The sequence below is a fragment of the Engraulis encrasicolus genome, chromosome 6 (assembly GCF_034702125.1).
Source record: "Engraulis encrasicolus isolate BLACKSEA-1 chromosome 6, IST_EnEncr_1.0, whole genome shotgun sequence".
Classification (NCBI taxonomy): domain Eukaryota; kingdom Metazoa; phylum Chordata; class Actinopteri; order Clupeiformes; family Engraulidae; genus Engraulis; species Engraulis encrasicolus.
Genome location: NC_085862.1, coordinates 18,234,733 through 18,253,083, shown reverse-complemented (window position 1 = coordinate 18,253,083; position 18,351 = coordinate 18,234,733). Strand labels below are relative to the sequence as shown.

At 44.6% G+C, this 18,351-nt stretch overlaps 1 protein-coding gene across 6 annotated transcripts in view; it reads right to left on the bottom strand.

Moving 5' to 3' along the window:
• Positions 1-1,235: 1,235 nt before the first annotated feature.
• The window catches only part of usp24 (ubiquitin specific peptidase 24), a 90,077-nt gene continuing 72,961 nt past the window's right edge, over positions 1,236-18,351 (bottom strand). For all 6 annotated transcript variants that reach the window (XM_063200808.1, XM_063200811.1, XM_063200810.1 and 3 more), the window contains 18 exons: positions 17,973-18,097; positions 16,799-16,940; positions 16,345-16,495; positions 15,867-15,962; positions 15,422-15,525; positions 14,813-14,926; positions 12,546-12,753; positions 11,468-11,557; positions 10,921-11,023; positions 10,614-10,726; positions 10,212-10,325; positions 9,561-9,626; positions 8,926-8,992; positions 8,614-8,692; positions 8,386-8,461; positions 7,940-8,026; positions 7,706-7,816; positions 1,236-6,524 (listed from right to left, as the gene is read on the bottom strand). In XM_063200808.1, the coding sequence (XP_063056878.1) occupies positions 6,462-6,524; positions 7,706-7,816; positions 7,940-8,026; positions 8,386-8,461; positions 8,614-8,692; positions 8,926-8,992; positions 9,561-9,626; positions 10,212-10,325; positions 10,614-10,726; positions 10,921-11,023; positions 11,468-11,557; positions 12,546-12,753; positions 14,813-14,926; positions 15,422-15,525; positions 15,867-15,962; positions 16,345-16,495; positions 16,799-16,940; positions 17,973-18,097 (1,909 nt within the window). In that variant the 3' untranslated portion in view covers positions 1,236-6,461. The remainder of the gene's footprint in view (positions 6,525-7,705; positions 7,817-7,939; positions 8,027-8,385; positions 8,462-8,613; positions 8,693-8,925; positions 8,993-9,560; positions 9,627-10,211; positions 10,326-10,613; positions 10,727-10,920; positions 11,024-11,467; positions 11,558-12,545; positions 12,754-14,812; positions 14,927-15,421; positions 15,526-15,866; positions 15,963-16,344; positions 16,496-16,798; positions 16,941-17,972; positions 18,098-18,351) is intronic.

The window sequence follows — 18,351 nt, the reverse complement described above, 5'->3', positions numbered from 1 at the left end:
TAGGTCCCAGTGTGTTTAGCATTTTCTTCATTTTACTGAAAATGAGAGATAAAAATAAGATACAAGACTTGGGCAGATGAAGATGTCTCGGGCCACGAGTGCATCAGTAGTGCATGCAGAATCAACTTTTTAGGGGTAAAAGTTATTATTTAAAAAAAATATCCTTAGATACATTGTTAATGTTAAGTCATTAATTTACTAATGGGGGACTGTGTCAATCTACCAGGATTTCTCTCATTACGTTCAGAGTGACAATGGATTTTGCAGGTACATAACCAATTTTTCCACTATTGAACGTAGAAGGGCAGTGTAATGACTTAAGTCTGAAAGCCACTTTGAGGTGAATGTTCTGCACTCATGTTCTGTATGCATGCTTAATCATTAAATATGTGTATATTTTTCTACATTGTTAACTTTGATATGTCCTGCTATGAACATTTAATTTTCAGTTATGTATATAGTTATCTATGCATCATCCAGTTTTAAACGTGAAGGTGACACACCCACTGTGAAAGACCCACTCCTGTGGCACATCACTCTGTAGCACACAGTGCACAAAATACAATTGCATGCATGACTCACCTATGCAAGAGGGCAGCTCAATGGGCACCCCAAGGGAGCAGTGTGGTGAGACGGTACCTCAGTCCAGTGGTACCTCATAACTCAGTCAAAGTGCATTTTCACAACCCCCCCGCCCACAAAATCTGTCCATTAATATTGTTACATTTCCACGTCAGATTCAAAAGAATAATGCATATTTTTATTAACCAGTGAGTACTGTTACTAATCAATTTCTAGAATTACGGTAACTAACTGTAAAACCTGTGTTTCCCCTATTTTTCGAAGTTCCTTCTTTCTTCGACCCACGTGCAGTACCCAGTAGTCGAGTTGTGAAATGAAACCAGGGGGGATGGTCAGAGATGGATTCTCAATATTGGGGGTTCGGGGGTTTCTCCCCTGAGAACATTTTGAAAATGTAGTTGTTAAAAGTGCAATTTTAACTCAATATGTGAACAAGGGTGGCTCCTTTTAGAGGGGAATGATTTTTGACAATTTTCATAAAGGGATATGATTTTAGACCATTTTCATTGTATGGGGGATGGCATCCCGCTACAACTCGACCCCTGTGCACTGCAGTACCTCCGCAACCCCCAGTTTGGGAACCACTGCCCCAGACACTGAAGGGAAATACTGTCAAAGGGAACACACACAAAGGAGGTCCAAAAGTCTGCATGTGTAAAAGGTTGTGCATTCCAGTTTTATTTTTTTTTATATCAAATATTCCCATAATCAAACTCTGATGTACAAATTAAAACGCGGTTTTAACATGCATTAACAGAATTGACACTTCAGCGCACCCCCAACTTTGAAGCATACACGTGTTTGCCCAAAGTTGAGACACTGAAGTATAGAATAAAAACCCGTATCGGCCTCCACCCCTCCCCTATCCCTTCACCCCAATTTTTTTGTTTTTGTTTAAAAATCCAAGACCCTCCGTAACCACTGAGAGAACTACAGGCGCAAGAGGGGCATAAAAAAACAACCAAAAAAAGAAAAACATAACAAAACATGAAACAAAACAAAAAGAGACAGGTATTCGAGAGGTGACACTGTTTTGAGGGTTTCTGATGTGTCTGTCTGTCCCGACCTCTCTCGAACCCGTCTCCCGTCCCTCATGTCAGAGTTGAGTGTCAGCACAGCAGGCCGAGCCTGCCCGACTCTCCTGAACCCTTAGGGGGATGATCCGCAGGGCAACTTTTTGAGCAATGTTCCTGCACAACATTACGATTGGCTCTGCATTTTTTCCAATGGAATAGTTGGAAAAGTTGTCTGCTGCTGATCCAAGTCCTTTTGATATTGGTGTTACAGTGACAAACAGTCCAAACATCATCTTATAGTATAGTATCGTTGCCCAAACGCATTGCTCTAAATGTTGCCCAGTATATCATGACCTGTACACAGCTCAGGGGGGACCTGCTGTACCTAACTCCATAGACCTTGGCACTCTATATAGACTTGGCTCAGACTGATGAGAGCTTCAGAACCGCGCATGTTAACCGCGGGTCAAGCTCAGACCAGACAGCTGAGATAGCGTGTGTGTGTGTGTGTGTGTGTGAGAGAGAGGGGAATTCTACTTGCATGCCTGTGATGTGTGAAAGAGCAGAGTTATGATAACATGCCAAAGGCACAGCAGTAGTGATCTCAGCTTTGAAACTAAATCTATGAATATCAGAAGACCATCAGCAAGCTACTAAATGGCCTTCCAACAGAGGGCCGATACAAAAATAAAGTTTGACAATTTCCATCGTGGTTAAGCTATATAAAAACAAAACAAAACTCATTTTGTGTCCTACAGCTCATGGGAAACACATGTTCTATTTGCAGTGTTGAATGAAGTTGAAGAAAAGTGCATTCTGTCGGGTAGGGTGAAAGGACGAGTGTTTAACTTGCAGTTGTGGTGCGTTTCGCAGCTGGGATGAGGGCTGCACTTCCTAAGAGGTCCTATAGCACTGTGAAGGTAAAAAGGCAAAGAAGGCCACGGCCATTGGATATTGAACCGTCCTTAAAAGCATTTCAAACCCAAAATCGGAAAACATTCTGACTTGCTAGCCAACAAAAAATCCTGACACAAAAAAAGCTGCTTGTCCTAAACCTTTGTATTGTACACTTACTAATCATTTCAGGGAGGATGAAAGTGATTTGGTGTGTCGACGTGAAGCCACTCCGTGATTCCCTGACGATGAGGTAAAACTCACACATACATTCACTGATACACATGCGGCAGCCGGAAGGGACAGAGGAGGCTACAAAACAACATAAAAAAACCAAAACCACATTCCACTGGTGAGAGGCAGACAACAGGGCAGGCTGTTCAAAACGAGGTTCATTACAGCACACATGATCAATTATATCCACCCCACCCCAAATCACACCCGCCCCCAACCCCAACATCATCATCAACAACAACAACGAACAGATTTCCTTCTGCAGCATCCGTGAATTTCATTGGTTAAGACAAAAGATCAAAACATGTTCAGTGCTGTTTCAGGTAGAGCTTTAGAGTTTAAAGGTCATTGACCTTTGACCTTGACATAGAGGTGTGATGGACAAGTGCACGGCAGGCACGCCACCGCCACCGCCACCGCTACTACAACTAGCAGCACCCAGAGCCGGATTTACCATTAAGGCAGACCAAGAAATTGCCTAGGGGCCCCCCCACCACCCCGTAGGGCCCCACCTAATCTGGCCTCTAGGGGGCCCCCAACAGTCAGTCCGCCATGGTAAACACCAGCAACAATATTTCTAGAGGGCCCTGTGTCTATATTCCGCCTAGGGCCCTCAAATGAGTAGATCCGTCACTACCACTACTGCCACCACTGCTTCTGTTGCCATCTGTGGAAGCCACCGCCCCCCCACATTGCTCTACTCTGGAGAGGAGAGGGAGTAGGCCCTAGTCTTAGTTAGCAAGTGCTCACGACTGACACAATTCTTGGCACCAAACAGTCTGTGGCAATTTTCTTCTGAGGCAAGAGAGAGAGGAGAGAGGGGTACAGCCCAGTGCCGTGGTCACCTGCTACGAGACTCTGATGCCAGACTTCTACTTCCTAATGATGATTCTATGACAAAAAGGCAGAGAATGCACGCACATCAGTCACACAGGTACTAGACCAAACCGAAGATAGCTGAAAGGAAATAATAAAGGCCCGCAACACTCTTCAAAGCACCCAAAAGTTAACTCACTTTGATGAAGGACTGAGCATCTGAAACATAGTACTGGTACACTTTTGGGAGCAAAGAACAGTGTTGTGGAACTTCACTATTTCCTTTCAATGGTTCTGTATAGCCAGATGAACAAGGTGGCTGTGGTGGTGGTAGTTGTCAGTGGTGGTGGTGGTGGTGGTGGGGGTGCACTGGGCCTGGCAGGAGAGGCTATACGTGGGGACTGTCAGTGATGGTGGTGGTGGTGTGGGGCAGTCAGTGGTGGGGTGGCGGATCACTGGGTAAAGGCACTTCAGGACTTGGTGAAGAGCGCTCAGAACCAATAAGTGAGTCCTTTTATACCCTCCCTCTCTCTCTCCATCCCGCCTCTACCTCTCTTTATCCCTCTCTCCCTCTCAGTGTACTGCGCAGGATAAGGCTGACCATCGTCAAACGGATGAAAAATCTAATCATAATAAAAAGCAAAACAAAGAAAAAAGTAGGCTATGCAGTGAACGAAACAAAAAAAAAAAATGAAATAAAAAAACAGTTGGCAAATCAACCACTTCTAAATGACACACAAAAGTTAAAGCTTATGGCATCATGTATGTGCACGTGTGTGTGTGTGTGTGTGTGTGTGTAACGGTAAGGATATGATATGAGCATCATGTGGCAAAGTGTAATCTCAGAGGCGGCAGGGGAGGTTTCCTGTGTGATATGAAGTAGAGCAGGAGGCGAGAGGAGTTGCTGATGTCCACCATATCAACATGAGATCATGACACGCGCTACGAAAAGCAGCCATTTCTGTGTGTGTGTGTGTGTGTGTGTGTGTGTGTGTGTGTGTGTGTGTGTGTGTGTGTGTGTGTCTGTGTGTATGGGCTGGGCGATAAAGACAAATACTACAAATAGATCCAGAGAATGTGAATGGATCTGGATCTGCCTGTTGGGATGATGAGAGAGCAGGTGTGACAGACCTCCATGACCAGCCGTGATTCTGGTTCTCATCTCACAGGGAACGCTACCATGGGCGAAAAAGCAGTAAAAAATGCCTGCCTGTACAACCAACCCCTCCGGCCCTGCCTTTTCCTTTTATACGGTTAGTACAAGGCGTAGAGACAGAAAACAACAAAAACAAAGCAAAAAAAAACAAACAAACAAACAAACAAACAAACAAAAAAAATCAAAAGGAAAGTGAAATCCCTTCAATAACTTCAATCAAAATCATTTCACACATGTAAAAAAGAAAAGAAAAGAAAAGAAAAAAATCCAGCAGAGTTGTGTCGCTGCTTATCCATCTGGAAGGCTCTTGTCCAGCTCTAGTGGGCGGGTGGGGGGGGTGAGGTGTGTGTGTGTGTGTGTGTGGGGGACAATGAAGGGTTAAAAAAGTTCATCCTCACGCAAGAACTCCTTTCAGTATCAGACTCATCTTCGTCTTTGATATTCCTCATTAGTATGTTTTTGCTACCGCTGATCTTGCTCGTTTGTAGGTTGTAGATCTCTAGTCGTGGTGGCTGAGGATTTGCTTGTCGCCACCTTGCTAGGCCATCTCTCTCTCTCTCACACACTGGGAGACACATGAGGCTCTTGATTATGTGGCGAGTTCATTGGTGCTGTTGGGTTGAGTACTTTGGGAAGGTGTTTGGGTTTTTGTGGGAGAGCTTTGGGCTGTGGAAATGAGGAAATGATGATACATGTGCTGCTCTCTTATTTGAAGCAAAAAAAGAAGAAAAGAAAAAAAGGCTATGCAGAGAGCTAATACCAGGGGCTTTGAAGCACTGAAACCAGTCAAGAAGAAAAAGCAGGATGAAAAAATATAAACATATATATTTATGTGTCTGTATGTGTCTCAAATACAGTGACCTTCCATTGTATTCACTGCCTTCTTTTGATCATAAAGTGCATTAAACAAATACCAGGTTGAAAAAAAAAAGATGAAAAAGACTTTGATATATTGTTGAATATATTCCAGACCCCAGTTAAGTTCCCCTTTGCTTAGAGAGGAACAAGGCAGCACCTCATCACGTCTGAACTGATACTCAAAGGAGCATAAGGATACCTTAAAAAATATTATTAATTTTTCTTAAACATTTGAAATTACCCCGTGACATATCTTTACATAGTTGTGAATAGGATCTGTTTAGTTACATTGGCAAATGTGCACAAACTTGCCAGTTTCTTATTTTTCTTTTTTTTTTTTTCCTTAAAAGAAGCTTGGGCACCATATTGTTGTCGTTGTCCTGTAGTTCTAGTGTGATTTAAAAGGTCGAAGAGAAAAAATATTAAGAAACGGGATAAGAGCTGATTTCATTGGTGCTCTTTTTTTCTTTGAACACTTTTTGCTAGAGGCTAACAAACCGTGGTCTGCGTGGGGGCCATAAATGGTTGGGGGTGTGGTCAGGGGCATGGTGATTGATTGATTGACAGGTGAGATCTCTGGGCCGATACAGCATTGTGTCCGTTAGTGACGACCCTCGCGGGTTCACGTCTCCAGCATCACCGCGGCAACACGAGTGTTCTGATTGGCTGCGTCTGCTTCCCTTCCCGCGACTCCATCTTCTTTTTCTTCTTCTTCCTCTCCTCCTTTCCCGCCACATCCATAGTCTGCTGGCTGGAGGTCAGATGCAGTCTTTTTGATTGGCTGCTTGAAGCCACAATGTCTCTCTCCATTGGAGGGATTGTTTATGCTTTTTTTTCTTCTTTCTTTTTTGTTGCCTTTGAAAAAAATAATATATTCCACCCCATTTAACTGTTGAGAAAAACATTTAGGGGTCGACGTCCTCTAAATCACTCTTGGAGTCGCCCAACATCATAGGAGACTCTGAGCCCTGAGGTAAGAAGAAAGGAGACAAGGTTGAGGAGAGAAGAAAGGAGAGAAGAAAGAAGACAAGGTTGAAGTGTTGATTGCAGATCATTTCTACACAAATTACTAAAGAGCAGTGTTGGGCACGTTATTTTGAAAAAGGTAACTAATTTCTTCTTCAAAAAAGTAATTGAGTTTGTAACTGACTCCTGAGGAGACACTTTTTACACAGTTTATAAATGAGTTTGAGATGGTGCGTGTATCCTAATAAGTCATCTTACAGGTGCTTGACAGCTGCTTCAGACTTATCTTTTCAATAAAATGATTGAACTTTGAAAATAAGCATATATTCAAAAAAGCATAAAAAATCTCAAGCACATGACAAAGTTGCTGCAGGGGTTTGAGATTTCAGGGTTTCAATACTTGGATACATTGTTATGGCTCGCCATTTACAGTCAATGCTCCCGGTATATGCACTATCGAAACATCTGATATACACACCAGACCCTGAAATCCACCTGCAAGAATCCACCAGCAAGAATTATGTGAAATTCTTGCAGGTGGATTTCCGGGTCTGGTTCAACAGCAAGTCAAACACCTTGAAGAATAACTTTTTATGTCCATGTTCGATAATGTTCCATCTCACTGTACAAGGTTCAGCACATCCCTTTTAGCCCCCACTCGCTTCAAGAGAAAGCGATTCATATTAACATGGTTTTAAGCATTCAAGACCAGTGAAAGTTTTGGAGTCAATTGAGGGTATATTTAAGATGCAAGGAAGATGGTTATGGGCTCATATTAAAGGGTAAACATTTAAGGAATACTACACTTGCATATTTTTTATTGAATCTCCTCTCTATGTACTGATAAAAGGGTAAAACGTCCAAAAGAGCAAACCTGCACAAAAGCCTTATCCACCCGTTTTTTTTTTTTTTTTTTAAACATTTTTCCACTTAAAATTGGTAATATTAATCGTAGCTCGTAAAAAAATCGGTCAGTAATTGTACGTTCATGCTTGGATGTCACCATAAAAAGTAGAAAGCAACAGCACCAATATTTTTCCAGTTATCGCCAAAAAACATGGTTGCATAATATCATTAACCAGGCTGTACACCTGTCAGAGACTGCGATCCGAGTGTACTAAACACTATCTACTCCACCCTTTGACTGTATACAGTATACATATACTGTATAATTCCACCCCACCTGTCGGAGGCTGCGATCTGCGTTTTCATTGGCTGGGCTGCCATCGGAGCCATTACTGCTGCCGGACTGCTCCTTCTCATTCAGCAGCGCAGTGGCATAGGCCAACGTGTCCTACACACAGATACACAAAGAGGTGAGAAAGGGTTATTAATTCTGCAAGGTTTGCAGACTGTAGAGAATGGTAGAGGAGGCAGACAGCTGAAAGAACAGAGCTGTAGCATCCAAAGTGCTGACCTGTGCGGAGATGGTGCGCTGGAAGGTTTTGGCAGTGGAGGTCTCGTTGGAGACGTTACTCTGAGGAGTCCAGTAGTGCTCGGACATCTGAAGATCGTACAGGAGAGACGAGAGATGAGAAAAGTGTCAGGGAAAGCTATGGCAATGTATGCAGCAGTAACTATACAAGAATATATAAAATCATCTAGTGGTTGGACAGGAGTGACCAGACAAGTGTCGGGGAGAGCAATGTCAACACTGCGCAGGGGTATATAAAACCACCTGCTGATTAGCCTTTTTCACCTGACGCCAGACACCTTCCCTTCAATGCTCTGTTTTCTATGGAAACTGGTAGTCATTTTTGCTGCTTCGCTTCAAAAACGGAACTTGTCTGAAGTCACGGTGAGAAAAGCTAATGATGGATGTTGGCTACCAAAGGAGAACCGTCAGGTGTTCCTATATCTGACCTTTTTCTGCAGCCACTGTACAGCCCAGCTCCAGTGGCCTGACAACTCCTTGAAGTAGTCTTTAGCAGGAGCACACCTAAACACACACACACACACGCGCGCGCACGCACACACAGACACACAAATGCATATTAAATAAGGTCAGGTCTGTGTGGTATTCAGATCTCCACAGTAGAGCTACAACAAGTGTATCAGTGCAATAGCAGCATCAGAGGACAAAGTGCTTACTTCTGGGCCAGAGTAACCAGGAACTTGACACACTGATAGCAGCGACTGCTGTCTACATTGTTGCTCTGGTGCATCAGTGCTGAGAAAAAGAGCATAGAGGAAAGTTAGTATGTCAATTGCAATCTTGGTTCTTGTAATGTACATGTTTTTTTTCAGTTCATCAAACAAGATGGAAATCTATTGAAACGAGTGAGAAGCGAAAAAGTAAAATAAAATAAAAAGAAGGAAAGAAGTCTCTGTCAATATGCATAAAAGGAGATATGGAAATAATGAGAGAAATTAAGTTTTCTGAACTGAACTGAACATACGTACCCAGCAGTCCCTTCTCTGATTCAAAAGCAAACTTCAGTCTTTTAGCCTGCAGTGGATCCTCCACCATCTGTGAACAAATCACAAGATCACAAATCAGAACAATGCTTTTGTGTCTGCTAATACAAAGAATATGTTGCAGACAAAATATAAAGTAATCATACTAAATATAAAACTAATTAGTTGAAAAAAGAGCCTGAAATGAATACCCTTTTAATCACTGGATAATGCCAATTATGAAGTGCATATTTAAGGTGCACTGTGTCGTCTTTTTAGTAGGCTAGGTTATTTCAAGAATTCATGCAACCCATTCATCCATACATTTTTCGTGAATACTTACCACCACCCTCAAATTCTAAGTATTTATTATGACTGGGAAAATTGTACTTTTCATACATGAAAAGGTGAATCTTCTCCATATCTGCCATTTCCCCAGTAATAGACATGTTCAGCTGCAAAAATTACAGTACTTTGGACATACCAGTAAGTAGTTGGTTATTTGGTAAATATTCACGAGAAGTTCTAATTTGGCAATAGGCAACACAGTGTCAGTGAGCAGCATAGTTGCAATACCTACTCTGACCACAATCCTACATAGTACACCTATTCAGGGTCATCTAACATGGCTGGGCACTCACCAGAATCTCCAGGAGCATTTGGAAGACGTTCTTCAGCTCGTGAGGAGGAGCAGTTTCCAGCTGGTTCTGGTGACACAATAATCAATAAGCATGATCACCACAGGATATATATATTGAACACAATCAATAAGTATGATTACCATAGGATACATATTGTATTTTGGGGCTTTTTTGGCCTTTACTATTACAGAACAGTGTGAGAGTAGACATGAAATAATTGGGAGAGAGACATGGGGCCTGGCTGGGAAATTACTCCGGCCGGACTCGAACCCCGTGGGCAATGCAAACCCAAATGTGGGGGGCTTAGCACGCTGTGCCACAGCGCCCCTCCGGATTAAGATATTGTGATCAACAAGTACAGTAGAGTAGAGTAGAGTAGAGTAGAGTAGCTTTGTTGATCCCCAGGGGGAAATTCAGGTATCCAGTAGCTTACATAAATACACAAATACACAAATGCCCAGTATGCCCAAGTATGATTACTATAGGATAAATATATTGAATACTGTGACTCAAACATGTGGGTCCCAATTCATAAACCCCCAACTTGATAACAGATAGAGATGACTATATCTCCTATGAGGCCCTTGTTGGCCAGTTGGTGAAGCTAGAGCTACCAGAGTTATTGTGATGTGAGCAGCGTTAGCATCCTACCTTGAGCAGCTGCAGCACTCCCAGGGAGAAGGGCTCGTTACAGAAGCAGCAGTAGGTCACCATGTCTATGAGGAACGACAGGGGACCGGACAGCTCCCGCATGGCAAACATCACCTACATCGCCGACCCGCACACACACGCACGCACGCACGCACGCAAGCACGAAAGCACACACGCACAGACACGAACACACAGTTAGAGAATCAGTAATGGGTGACCATGTAAGGCCAGGGGATCAGACAGCTCCCACATGGAAAACACAACCTAAACACGTCAATAAACACACACTCACGAACTCACATACACACACCTAATTCGTACAATATACTGTTTGCCACCTGCATGCGCATACTCCATTACTTTGTGTGTGACAGTCATGTACAGAGGAGATGTGTGTCCTACCTCCAGCAGGTATGGCTGTCCCTCAGGCTTGAACAGCAGAGTGTTAATGTCAGGGTGGAGAGGGAGCAGTGTCGAAGGGACATTAAACGAGGTGTACTTGTACTCTCCTGGGGCTGTCAGAGAGAGAGAGAGAGAGAGAGAGAGAGAGAGAGAGAGAGAGAGAGAGAGGAGAGAAGAGAGAGAGAGAGAGAGAGAGAGAGAGAGAGAGAGAGAGAGAGAGAGAGAGAGAGAAGAAAGTCAAGAAGTCAGGATGCCAAATCGGTAAGCATACTTAGACAAGAAAGCATCACACACACACCGCACTCACCCTCGGTCCTGTGTGTGGTCATGTCTGTGTGTAGCACCACCAGGGCCAGCGTGTTGTGCAGGTGCAGGAACTCTCGGGCCTGGGCCGAACTCCACCGCCGGTTCTGATGGAGGACACATCAAGGTCACACTTCACACCTGCTATCCACTGTTTCTATGTTAATTTTTTATTATATTATTTTTTTTGTTGTCTTTGTGTTTCTTAAGGGGTCCTCAAGTCTTTCCATCTGCCTGTCCAGCACTTTGGTCAGCTTTCTTGTTGCTTTTTAAAGTGCTCTATAAATAAACTTTGACTTGACTTGACCATCCACTACCATGCTTTTAACGTATTGTGTGTGTGTGTGTTGTTCCGTCAATGCTACAGGCACATTCAGTACAGGCAACAGTGAGGATAGGAGGAGTGTAGTGAGCAAAGGATCAGGTATGACCACTGCAGTCTCTGAATCGTGTGTGTGTGTGTGTGTGTGTGTGTGTGTGTGTGTGTGTGTGTGTGTGTGTGTGTGTGTGTGTGTGTGTGTGTGTGTGTGTGTGTGTGTGTGTGTGTGTACCTGGTTGTTCTGGCGGTTGGGTCCCAGTAGGAAGATGAGCATGCGGCGATAGGCTGAGTGCTTCAACAGCAGCTGACACGGCTCACAGCCCTGTGGAGGACACACACACATGCACACCACAGGGAGTCAAACAATTACAATTGTCTATAGCAGGGGTCAGGAACCTATGCCTCTAGAGCCACACGTGGCTCTTTTGGGAACTGTATATGGCTCTTATTTATCTAGGGTTGCCAACCATCCCTTGAAATACGGAATGGTCCTATATTTATAAATAAAACTACAGGTTCCATATTGAATTGAAACGGGACATGGGACGTTAAAATGTGTTAAAATGCAGGAAATTACATCTAAGAAATACAAAATTTTTAAAGGGGGGGGGGGGGGGAGGACTCCCAGACCCTCACCATAATGATGTGACAGTTGGCAACCCTCTACTTACATGTTATGAATTAAGTTAATAACTTAAGTACACTCTAAGATTGTTGGGCTTAATTGAAATACATGCTTTTAATTGTATTCAGTGTTTTTAAAAACGTATGGCTCTCGTGAAATTTTCTTTAAAAAAAATTGGCGTTTATGGCTCTCTCCACCAAAAAGGTTCCTGACCCCTGGTCTATAGCAAGTATTGCACTGTATTGTAGCACAATATACTGGCTGCTCAATATTGTGTAGAGAGCCAACATCTCTCTGATTCAATGTCCTTGTGCACGTTAGTCAATTATGAATAAATATCTGCAAAAAAGTCTCTTATACACTTTCTTTTTCACACGCACACACACTCCCCATCTCTGATCTCCCTTTCTCTTTCATTTTCACACACACACACTGCCCATCTCTCTGGTCTGGTCTTTTCCTGCTTTTTTGTTTTGTTTTTTTCTTCACCCACTTTGCTCGCACATCTCCTTTGTGCGAATTTGCTGAAGAGGGAGAAGTATTATGAGATAAAATGCCTCAGAGTCAAAGTCCTTGCACATGTAAATGTGGTCAATAAATCTGATTTTAATTCTGACTCAGAACAAAGTTCTCTATTTTTCCCTTTCCTACCACACTTGCCCCCATCGTCCCCGTTGCTGCTCACCCTCTGTGCGAAGTTGCTGAAGAGGGAGAAGTACTGGGCGCAGTTCTTGCAGTTCTCGGGCACGTCCTTGTCGAGCAGCGAGAGCAGCATGTCGAGCAGCATGTCCAGCCCGGCGTCCGCAAAGTGCAGCGCCGCCTCCAGAGTCTTCTCCAGCACCGTGGCAACCACCACGCGCACCTCGCGCACGCTGCACTCCAGCAGGCAGATCCTACAACACACGCGCGCAGGCACGCACACGCACACACACACACACGCACACACACACAATAAGAAAACGTACACAAGTGGAAACCACCACACACATGCTGCACTCCAGCCAGCAGATCCTAAGGGGACGAGGACACACACACGGGCAGACGCAGAAACACACAAACGTGCAGATGCACATGCATGCACACATACACTCACTAATAAAACACATCTGTACTACACATTCACATTAAGTCTGGTCAAATATTTTATGCATACAGGGCAAGGAAGGGAGGGTAAAGGTCAGTGTCACTAGAAATGAGAAGCAGCAGGTATGCTACTGTCAGGCCAATGCAGTGACACTGGGGCGCGTGTGCGCACCTGCACTGACACACACACGCACCGACACACACAGTACTGTCGCGGCCACTGCAGTGAGAGAGAGAGTCTGCATCCATCTCTACTCCAGTCACTCTGCAGTGCAGAGAGCAGAGAGGGGAGAGAGCGCCCAGTCTGGAAGAAGGCAGTGGAAAGAAAGCCACCTCTGCTACTATTGTCTCATTCCTCCCTAAGGAACTACTGCCACTATTGTACAGGCCACCCAGAAACACAGCTAGAGTGTGCAGCGTGTTGGTGCATGTGTTTGTGTGTGTACGCTTGATTTGGTGTACTGTGTGTGTGTGTGTGTGTGTGTACGCTTGATGTGGTGTACTGTGTGTGTGTGTGTGTGTGTGTGTGTGTGTGTGTGTGTGTGTGTGTGTGTGTGTGTGTGTACGCTTGATGTGGTGTACTGTGTGTGTGTGTGTGTGTGTGTGTACTGTGTGTGTGTGTGTGTGTGTGTGTGTGTGTGTGTGTGTGTGTGTGTGTGTGTGTGTGTGTGTGTGTGTGTGTGTGTGTGTGTGTGTGTGTGTGTGCGTGTGTGTGTGTGCGTGTGTGTGTGTCATAAAACAGCCTCCGCATTCCCAGGCCTTGACAAAGCCATGGCGTGATCGGAGTGCAGCCCCAACGTTCGATTTCCCTCGGCCAATCAGAGTGCGAGGAAGTGGCAGACACCCTCCCTCATTCACTCAACACCCCATCATCTCGACTCTTCCCACTCACTGAATGGGTCTCTGGCGAGACATTAGCCTTTTAGGAATGTAATTTAATTTTATAATATGACCTACAGCACATATTGTAGCTCTTATACACTCAGATCAGTGCAGTGGCTGACTTGGCAAAGTTTGACCGATTTGACACAGTTTCTCCTTCTATAACCATCTAATTTTGTCTCTCTCACACACACACACACCCCCACACACATCGGGAGTGTTGCCGCCACTTCTGGCTCGTGGTGTTTACATTCCGGAGCCCCGGTGCTCCACGGCCAATAGGATTGCAGAACGGCGGCCATGCCCCCCACATCCCACCACCACAGGTGCTAACGATTACATGCTTACATGCTCTGGGCAGTTACTACGCTCAGTGTGTGTGTGTGTGTGTGCATGTATTGTTATGTGAGAGTATGTGTGTATGTGCTAGAGTGTGTATGTGTGTGTGCGCATTCGTGTCTGCCCATTCGTGTTTTTGTTAGAGTGGAAGCATGTGTGTGTGTGTGTCACGTAGCAAAGAGAGATATCCTCCGCGCTCCTGCACTTCACAATCTGGTGCGTCTCAGGAAAGGACTTAGTAAATGCAGGGGAAGAAAGGAATCACCGGAGCATCTTCAGATAATAACTTGTTTTATTGGGCAAGCGCAACGTTCACACGTCTTCTTCAGAGTCAATCAATGTCAAAGTCAATGTGTGTGTGCGTGTCTGTGTTTGCATGCATGCGCCTACGTCTGCCAAGCAAAGATACCTTGTAACAAAGCTATGACGAACATCAGACTGATGCCAATGGCTTCTTTGTAGCAAATGAAACACTTTACACTGCCGCATACCATGGGACCACAGTAGGACAGTACTCTCTCTCTCTCTCTCTCTGTGTTTGTGTGTGTGACTGAGTCTGCATATTTATCTGTGTGTGTGTGTGGCATCTATGTATTTACGAATCTGTGTATGTATGCACACGTGTGTGTGTGTGTGTGTGTGCCTTACTTGATGGTCTCTCTGCCCTCCTGTCCCACCAGGTACTGCACCATCCATTGGCACGCCTCACTGCTCTTAGACAGCAGTACCTCCACCGTGGCTATCCACTCCTCAGTATCAGACCTGGGGGAGAGCAGGGGGGACGGGGAGGGGACGGGGAGACAAGAGGGGCAAAAAGGGGTCAGCATCAACATTATATAGAAGAAGAAAAGAAAAGAGAAGAGAGGGGAAGAGGGACAAAGAGGGACAAAGTGTTGGACTCCAACAAACAACTGGGCCACTAGCACATATTTGCAGTCTCTCGACTTGGCTTTTATTGTGATAAGCGTTGCACTTGTTTCACACAAAGTCACACATTCTAAAGCTTCAATCCCTTTGAGTCATTAACAATCTAAATTGTATACAAAAAAACTGACATAATGGCCGGTGCCCAATTGTCCAATTGAATTGCTTGTCCTCACACTTCCTGATAAACGCTGCCATGTTGGTGTCAACACTACCAGGTGTGTCTACCTGAATTTGTTTTTTTGTACACTAGTAGGTGTGGAGAAGGAACTAGGTGGCCAGCTGTAGACCGTTCTTTACACGCACGCACGCACGCACGCCAGGTGTGTGTACCTGAGTTTCTTCTTGGTGCGCAGGTATGTGTGGAAGAGGAACTGGGTAGCCAGCTGCAGACTGCTCCTGGCCATGGCCTGGTAGGACGGGTGCTTCAGCTTGGTCTGCAGAGGGTGGGGGAAGGAAGGTTCAGTAGATATAGACATAGTTATTACACAGTGAGTATGTGGAACAAGCAAACACTGAGGCGGTGGGACTGACAGTAGTGGATTATAAATTTAACTCTGATACTATGGTATATTAAGTGGCATAGAGGCAGTGGTACTGACATATCAATGGGACATAAACAATTCTAATGCACTGGAGGATGTCTGCAGTACAAGAGGCTAGCAAAAGGGTGAAGTTGAAGTAGTCATAATAATGTATTACATAATTACATTACATTTTACATAATATATTACTGGTATTAGAACACGTAAAGTGGCAAAGAAGCTGTGGTACTGACAGCGTTGACAGAGGCCAGCGAGAGGGTGAAGTTGAAGTAATCGGAGTTGTAGACATCCCTGTTCTTCATGAAGCGCAGGTTCTCATCCCTCACCATCTGGCAGAGAAAACACGTGCACACACACACACAAACACACACACACGCACACGCACACACGTAGTGTCAGGACAAGAACATGCATCAAAAACAACTGCTGTCAAAAGAACCAAAACGGCAACACGGCTGCGAAATAAAATGTGATTCATAAGAACTATCAATCTGGAATGTGAAGCCAAGAGAGCAAGCGCATAGCTGAGATGAAGCAAACTTTATTATTTCTGTTAATATGTCAGATCGTCTATAAATATTGCAGTCCTGACACTTTCAAAAATGCAAAAGTATGTAACCTGAAATGGAAGTTATGTTTTAACCTTGAAAGCACAAAATTAAAATCCAAAAACATTTGAAAGGATTTCAAGCACCGACAGGATCCCTGTACCTGGTAGATCCAAGGAGGCATCTTCTCCACGAACAGCCCCTTCTTCTCCCCCTTCCGCACCAGCCGAGTCAGCAGGGTGAGCCGGTCATTGTTGGCCCTGGGCGGCCGTGGGGACGACTGTGGGGAGATCTCGGGGGAGGAGGGGGCTGACCTGGCAGGTTAAAAAAAAAAAGCTAAAAGTTAATATACATCGCAAGTGAAAAAAAAGTACAACAGGACAGCCACTGATTTCAAGGTCCTTGTAAGGTCTAGGCGATCTCAATCAATCACCCATTATAACATTAGCTTAAGTACTTAATTACAATGTAGTAATTAAGACAATGTAAACCCCATTTATAGCTTAGTAAATGACAATTTCATATACAAAGTCCAACCAAACCAGTCCAGACACTGAATAATAGTGGTGGTTGGAAATCGTGCATCCCAACAGGAAGTGATGTCGTGGTTGACTCACAGGGTGAGGTCCTCTGCTTCCTGCCTCATGACGCTGACACGGCTCTTCTTGGGCAGCACGGGGGAGTTCTGGTCCGAGATGCGCTGGTAGAACAGCATGTAGGCATTCCAGTAGCGACGACGCACGTCTGGGTACGGGTTAGCTGCACACAGACACACACACACACACACACACACACACAAAATAACATTACATTACATTACATTACACTTTGGCTTTTATCCAAAGAGACACACAGATATTACAGGGCATTGGTTACAGTCCCCAGAGCAGAGTGGGGATAGGTGCCTTGCTCGAGGGCACTTCAGCTATGGAGGAAGGAAGGTGTTGGTAAGGTTGGGGATTGAACCTGAATCCCTGTGACCTACAGTCCAACTCCCTACCCACTACACCACTGCTGCCCCTGAGAAGCCTGCGTCGGCCGAGAAATGAACCCGGGTCAACTGCTGGGAAGACAGTTATGCTAACTACTACGTTAAAACCACCAATGCCTCACAAGGAAGTAAACAGACAGAAACACAAACTTCTAGTGCAGAAGGCTCATAACTGAACAGTGCTACATATCAAAGGGAGAGATTCAGTTTAGATTTACTATGAAGGATATCAATATGGTATTGATCACCATTTTAGTTCAGTACCCCCGGTCAAAATTCAGGTTATATTAACATTCAAACAGTAAGGGAAAGGACTTGATATTTTAAGCTGGGATATTAAAGATTTGTTTAGGGTTATGAATGTATTAAAATGGTGCTCTCTTACCAGGCGAATACACCGGCCACGACGAGATCAAGCGACAGCAAATCGCTAGGCTGTGTAGCGAGAGCGATACGAGAGATATAAGCGACAGAGAATGTCCGTTAAAAGCAGAATGCAAGCATTCCAACATTCCCATTAGTTGTGGCAGCTGTCGCTGAACTTGATAGCTAATTTGCATAATACTGGCTGGAGTTCAACTACAAACTGTCGCGCGAATCGCCTCTAGTCGCCCGGATCGCTTTTGTCTCTTCTGTCTCCCGCGACTCAATACAAAGTCAACTACTTCGGTCGCTGGACTCGCTCATGGCGCGCTTGGTCTATTCGTGCATTTAGTCTTTCCTGAATAAGAGTTGTGTGTGTGGGTGTGTGTGTGTGTGGTGTGGTGTGGTGTAGTGTGTGTGTTTCTAACTGTACTTACACTGGTCGTACACCTTAGGTCTGTACTCTCCTCCAAAGCACTCGTACTCCAGCGTCTCATCGTTCATGTCAAACTCCTCCACCACGTTATCATTGAACTTATACCAGCGGCCACGGGCACCACCCCTACAAGGAGAGGAGAGGAAAGAAAGGAGGAATATGATAGAAGAGGAGGGAGAGGAGAGAGGAGGAAAAGGACGAAAGAGGAGAGAGAAATGGGAGGAAAAGAGAGGACAAGAGAAGTTTTAAAATGTTTTTTTTTCATATAGGAAAAGTGAAGAGAATAGAGAACAAGATATGGTGAGAAGAGGAGCGGAGTGGAGGTGGGAGGATGGACAAGGCAAAATAAGTTGAAGAGACAGACTCAAAAAACAAATGTA